This window comes from Sapajus apella, unplaced genomic scaffold (assembly GCF_009761245.1).
Source record: "Sapajus apella isolate SASKATOON/1434 unplaced genomic scaffold, GSC_monkey_1.0 scaffold43, whole genome shotgun sequence".
NCBI classification, from domain to species: domain Eukaryota; kingdom Metazoa; phylum Chordata; class Mammalia; order Primates; family Cebidae; genus Sapajus; species Sapajus apella.
This window is the reverse complement of record NW_022436983.1, coordinates 6997570-7003855: the sequence shown is the minus strand read 5'-3', so window position 1 is coordinate 7003855 and position 6286 is coordinate 6997570. Positions and strand designations below refer to the sequence as shown.

Below are 6286 nucleotides of genomic sequence, written 5' to 3'. Positions count from 1 at the left end.
CACTCAGTTTTCTTTGATTTCTGACTGTTTCTTTACAAGCATCTGTGCAGGGGTAATTCACTCTAGCAATTCAGTTTCCCATTTCTTTTTTTTTTTTTTTGAGACGGAGTTTCGCTCTTGTTACCCAGGCTGGAGTGCAATGGCGCGATCTCGGCTCACCGCAACCTCCGCCTCCTGGGTTCAAGCAATTCTCCTGCCTCAGCCTCCTGAGTAGCTGGGATTACAGGCACACACCACCATGCCCAGCTAATTTTTTTGTATTTTTAGTAGAGACGGGGTTTCACCATGTTGACCAGGATGGTCTCGATCTCTTGACCTTGTGATCCACCCGCCTCGGCCTCCCAAAGTGCTGGGATTACAGGCTTGAGCCACCGCGCCCGGCTTCAGTTTCCCATTTCTGATTCTCTGGGACACGGGTCTCTAAGGATCCCATCGACTCCAAGTCAACTTTTCCCCAGCCCCACCCCTGCTGCCTCCCTTTCCCTTTCCCGTTCACACTGAGCAGGCATCTGGAATGATGGGTCTGTGCTCCCTTTACCATGCACTCATGGCCTGGGTGTCAGTTCCCAAATCACCAGAAGAAAGCTTGAAATCTATCCCCCCTGATGGGCAGGCATTCAACAGAGGCAGTGACTGGGCTCCAGATCACAAGAGGCCCTGACGCCACAGTGAAGGTAGGGGATGGTGCTGAAGACAGTGATCTTGGGCTGCTTTAAGTCCCTCAGTGTCTTCCTCAGCTCGGCCCCAGTTGAGCAAATCTCCCCCAGCAGAGAGCACCCTGGGTGTCATAACTCTGCAGAGGGGCAGGATACAGCCCCAGGCTTAGCTTTCTCAGCCCGACGATGTGGCGTAGCAGGTTCTCCAGGGCGGCCATGGAGATGAGGTTCCCACAGAAGCTGAAGGTGCCAAGCAGGGAGCAGTGGCTCAGGGCAGGCAGAATGACACTGAATTGGGAGTCCATGATCCCACAGTCCTCTAAGTCCAGGGTCTGCAGGGTGGCTGCAACTTGGTCTAGCAGAACTGTAAGGAGCTCAGAGCTGAAATGGGTCAGTGTGATGCCCCTCAGGTCCAGCTCCTTTAGCTGACGGATGCTCGGGCACCAAGAGAGATGCTTCAAGTTCGAATCTGACAGCGGGCAGTCAGTCATTATGACCATCTCCAAGGGGACCCGGAGTCACCTGGGAGAGAACAAGAAGGAGTTAGAGGAGGGTGTTGGGGATGACCTCAGGGTGGAAGACGATCGTGTTTCTAATCCAAGGTTGCTCTGTTCATTTGAGCATAGTCAGCACCCAGGTTTTGTTTGGATGGAGACGCTGCTCATTCAGGGCAGTCCCAATTGAAGCTCAGTCCCTTCACCTTCTCTTGGGTGACTGGGTCAAGTCCGTGAAGTCCAAGGCTCCCTTTCCTCATCTGTCAGGAAAAAAACCACATCTCTGGGCCACAGGAGCACAGTGGAGACACAGGCATAAAAGACGAACCCAGGCGGGATCCTGCAATCTCAACTGGGGTGGGCAGGCTGCAGGGGTCCCTGAAATGCCTGAATCGTCAGCAAACCATCTATTGCTTTTACCATTCTTCATTCCTGCTCCTTCACCCTTTCTTTCAACATCATGCATTACCTGTGTATTAATTACCTGACCTGGAGCTCAAAACATTTGGATGACAGGGAGGAAGAGACAGGATCACGCGTGTTCACTAAGCTGATGAGGACAGAGCTTGTATTTTGAAATGTGCAGGTTTGATGGGCATTCTCTTTTTTGCGCCCTCTTCACTTCCCTATTTCCCATCATCTTAACTTCGACACATGACCTCAGGAAGAATTCACAATTGCATCCGCACGCGATCTTAACTTTCCCGTAGTTCACTTTATAGAATGGCACCCTCTCTACAGAACCTACCCGAGGGGATTCCTCTGCCTGTGTTTGGATGGTTGTGTGATACCCATTTCAGGACAGAGCCTCCAACAGGACAATGCATGGACGTTCTAGTGTCTCCTTCACTGTTACCTCCCCATAGGCTCGATCAAGGTAGATGCCTCCTGGTATTTACTGTAACCTAGAAAGGCTCTGCTGTGACCTGCAGAGAAAGCTCACCATCCTTCCTCACCTGAGCAGCTGGTCCAGGTGGCCTTCGAGGAAGGAGACAGAGTGCACATAAAGCTTCTGGCAGTAGTCCAGCTTGAGGAACTGAGAGGTGAGCTGGGTGACGTACTGTTCCTTCTTGTCTGGGGGAAGGCAGGCAGAGACATAGATGTTAAAGAGAACAAGTTTACAGAGGTTCCTCATCTGGCCCAGGTAAGGGGCAAAGCTTACAAGAATGGAGAGCTCCCAGGGGCAGCACACTTCACCTCCTCGAGAGAGTCTAGCCCCACCCGGTTCAGGACCTCTATGACACTGTGGGTGGACATTCCAAAAAGCTGCAGCTCCTTGCAGTGCACGTGTAGTAAGCCTTGTCTCTGCTTGCCCCACTCTGCAATGCCTCAAAGAGGTGGGTGAGGCATTCATCCAGCGTCCCGTTCTTGAAGCAAAGGTCTAGGAGCACTGTCAAGGGCTGCTGCCTGCCCGGCCTGGACAGTTCTCTGCTGTTTGTCTCTTCCTCAGGGCCTCTGGGGAGGCTGCAGGGGCTCCAGAAGTTCTCAGTTACATGACATAAGTCCAGAACTTGTAGTTTCCACCAACTGTGGGTAAAAGAGAAGAGACGCTCCAATTTTGGACAGGGATTTGAGCTTTTATCCACATCCTGGATAGCAGCGACTCCCCTCCTTGCTGCTTCTCCCACTCTCTCTGTTTTCTCCATCCCTTTTTCTCCTGTTGGAAGCTGCCTGGTCCCCATTGCCAGTGTCTTTAATTGCCACTGGGAGAGGCCAGGTTCCTGATTCTTCAGTAGAACCTACATGGTGAGCAGTCCTTTCCCAGAGGAGCTGGGCAATGGCCAGGCCCTTTCTGAGCTTCCTCCCCACACCATTCAGAAGCCTCTGGACTACCCTTGGGCCTCCCACTCCTTCTGACCCAGCTAACCCTACCCTGGACGCCTGGGCCTTCCCCTCCTGGCCAGCCAGGTCACCTCACCTGGGGCAAACCTTCTGGGCAAGCAGTGCACCAAGGCCCTCCAGCACAGCTTGCAGGGTCTCCAAATGAGGCAACTTCATCAGGGACGTCCATCAGAGGGGGGTGGACGAAAGGCCAGGCCTGCACCATCCTTTTCGGGGTCTCGTAGCATCTCCTGGTGAAGGCCTCCATGAACAGTCGTGGAAAGAGCTCCCTAGGCAGATCCTCTGGGGTGAGGATGGCCAAGGCCTGGTCCCTCAGCAGACTCCGTTCAGCCAGCTCCAGGAGTCTGGGTGGGGACTGGAGGCTCATCCTGATGAATATGCGAGGAAAAATTCTAGAGAAAAAGCATCATTCTTACAGCAAATCACATCACTTCATCATCATCTCCTAGTGCCGATGTCACTGCTGGGGCAGAGGTGGAAAAGTAACTAGTTCACCCCAATTCCACTCTGCACTTTCTGACACAAAGCCATAATTCTGCCCCTGCTGGTACCATGAAGAATATCTTCCAAAGAATGAGGAGGAGCAAGGTGACACAAACCCATTTATTTTTGACCATTGCTGCACTACATCTCAGTAGTCCTGGGAAGCGTTGCTGGGGATCCTGAAAGCTAAGCTTCACCTTTGTGAGAAAATATTTCTTGTCACTTATCACCCTAAAACAATGGGAATGAGGATGTCATGTGGCCCCACACAGCCTACATTCTCAGTTCCCACAACTAACATGCCTGTGGAGACTAAAGGGACTCCTTGAAATCAGTGCCATTTTTTTTTATTTTGAAAAATTTTAGCAAGAAGTCGTTAAAGCAGAGAGAGATCCAAGGTGGCTGATCACTAGCAGCTCCGGATTGTAGCTCCCAGTGGAAGCACAGAGAACGAGAGGATGCCACACTTTCAGATTAATTTTTGTTGCTCATGCACCAGGAGATTCCCAGCAGTGGAGCCCCACGGGTCACCAGCGCGACTCTTGTGTCCAGCGTGGTGGTTTTGCTGGCGCCTCGGTGTGGCGGTTCTTGGAGCAGAGTCAGAAAAGCACCATCAATCTTAACGCCGCTGTTTTGGCCGGCGCAGTGGGTTGCTCAGATTCCGGCACTGGGAATCAACAAGTTGGACGTCCACTCAGAAACCCAATTATGAAGACGGTAATTATAAAGACCACAGATGGATAAATCTACAACAAAGGGAAGAAAACACCCTAAAAAGGCTGAGAATACCCAAAATCAGAACGCCTCTCCCTCTACAGGGGATCACAGTTCCTCATCAGCAACGGAACAAGGCCTGATGGAGAAAGACTGTGTTCCATTAACAGAAGCAGGCTTCAAAAGGTGGGTGATAAGAAACTTCTGTGAATTAAAAGAACTTGTTCTAGCCCAATGCAAAGAAACTAAGAACTTTGAAAAAAGGTTTGACGAAATGCTCACAAGAATACACAATTTAGAGAGGAATATAAGTGAATTAATGGAGCTGAAAAACAACATGAGAACTTCACGAAGTTTGCACAAGTTTTAACAGCCGAATTGATCAAGCAGAAGAAAGGATATCAGAGATCGAAGACCAACTTAATTAAATAAAACGTGAATACAAGATTAGAGAAAAAAGGATAAAAAGGAACGAGCAAAATCTCCAAGAAATATGGGACTATGTGAAAAGACCTAATCTGCGTTTGATAGATGTACCTGAATGTGACGAAGAGAATGAATCCAAGCTGCAAAATACACTTCAGGATATTATTCAGGAAAACTTTCCCAACCTAGCAAGGCAGGACAATATTCAACTCCAGGTAATACAGAGAACACCACAAAGATATTCCTCAAGAAGACCAACCTCAAGGCACATAATCGCCAGATTCACCAGTGTTGAAATGATGGAGAAAATACTAAGGGCAGCCAGAGAGAAAGGTCAGGTTACCCGCAAAGGGAAGCCTATCAGACTCACAGCACATCTCTCAGCAGAAACCCTACAAGCCAGAAGAGAGTGGGGGCCAATATTCAATATCCTTAAAGAAAAGAACTTTCAATCCAGAATTTTACATCCAGCCAAACTCAGCTTCATAAGCAAAGGAAAAATAAAATCTTTCGTGAACAAGCAAGCACTCAGAGATTTCATCACCACCAGGCCTGCTTTACAAGAGCTTCTGAAAGAACCACTACACATAGAAAGGAACAACCAGTATCAGCCTTTCTAAAAAATACCAAAAATACCGAAAAGTAAAGAGCATCAACATAATGAAGAATTTACATCAACTAATGGGCAAAACAGCCAGCTAACATTAAATGGCAGCATTAAACTCATGTATTATTATTAAGTTTCCCAATAATACTGGGAGACTTCAACATCAATATTAGATCAATGAGACAGAAAATTAACAATGGCATCCAGGACTTTAACTCAGAACTGGAACAAGTAAACTTAATTAACATTTATAGATCTCTCCACTTTAAATACACAAAATACACACTCTTATCATTACCACATCACACCTACTTACAAATTTAAATGAAATATTGGTTGGCTGCTTCTTCGTTATTTTCTTCCCTCATTTTTTTTCATGTCTCCATTATTAAGCATAGTTACAGGCATACCCATTTTTAGACTGCATTCTAGCCTGGGCAATAAAGCAACACCCCCGTTCTCTCCCCCTCTTCCTCTTCCTCTTTCTTCCTCTCCTTCATTCTTTTATTTTTTATTTTTTTGAGACGGAGTTTCGCTCTTGTTACCCAGGCTGGAGTGCAATGGCGCGATCTCGGCTCACCGCAACCTCCGCCTCCTGGGTTCAGGCAATTCTCCTGCCTCAGCTTCCAGAGTAGCTGGGATTACAGGCACGCACCACCATGCCCAGCTAATTTTTTGTATTTTTAATAGAGACGGGGTTTCACCATGTTGACCAGGATGGTCTTGATCTCTTGACCTCGTGATCCACCCGCCTCGGCCTCCCAAAGTGCTGGGATTACAGGCTTGAGCCACCGTGCCCGGCCAACAACCAACTTTCAATGAGAAATGATGTCTGATTAGATTCTGAGTTTCCACCCAGTCAATCCTGATTGAGTTTGAGACTTTCTTCTGATTAACTGATTGAATCAGATATACATTTATGAACGTGAAAGCATCAATAATAGGGTGAAAGTCCACAACTCGTTTGTTTATTTATTCCACACACAGATGGACTTTGACTGATATGTGACCTTCATAGTGAGGCAGGAAAGGGTTGAATCTGTTCTTGGCATTTGACAGAAAAG

The 6286-nt window shown here is 48.1% G+C and overlaps 1 protein-coding gene across 1 annotated transcript; it reads right to left on the bottom strand.

Moving 5' to 3' along the window:
* Window positions 1-546: 546 nt before the first annotated feature.
* Window positions 547-3359, bottom strand: PRAMEF12 (PRAME family member 12). Its single transcript, XM_032301220.1, is given in 9 exon segments — window positions 547-748; window positions 751-1178; window positions 2107-2347; window positions 2350-2479; window positions 2482-2564; window positions 2567-2628; window positions 2630-2677; window positions 3069-3160; window positions 3162-3359. Coding segments are annotated over 9 exon segments (1413 nt in total). The 3' UTR covers window positions 547-617.
* Window positions 3360-6286: the final 2927 nt, after the last annotated feature.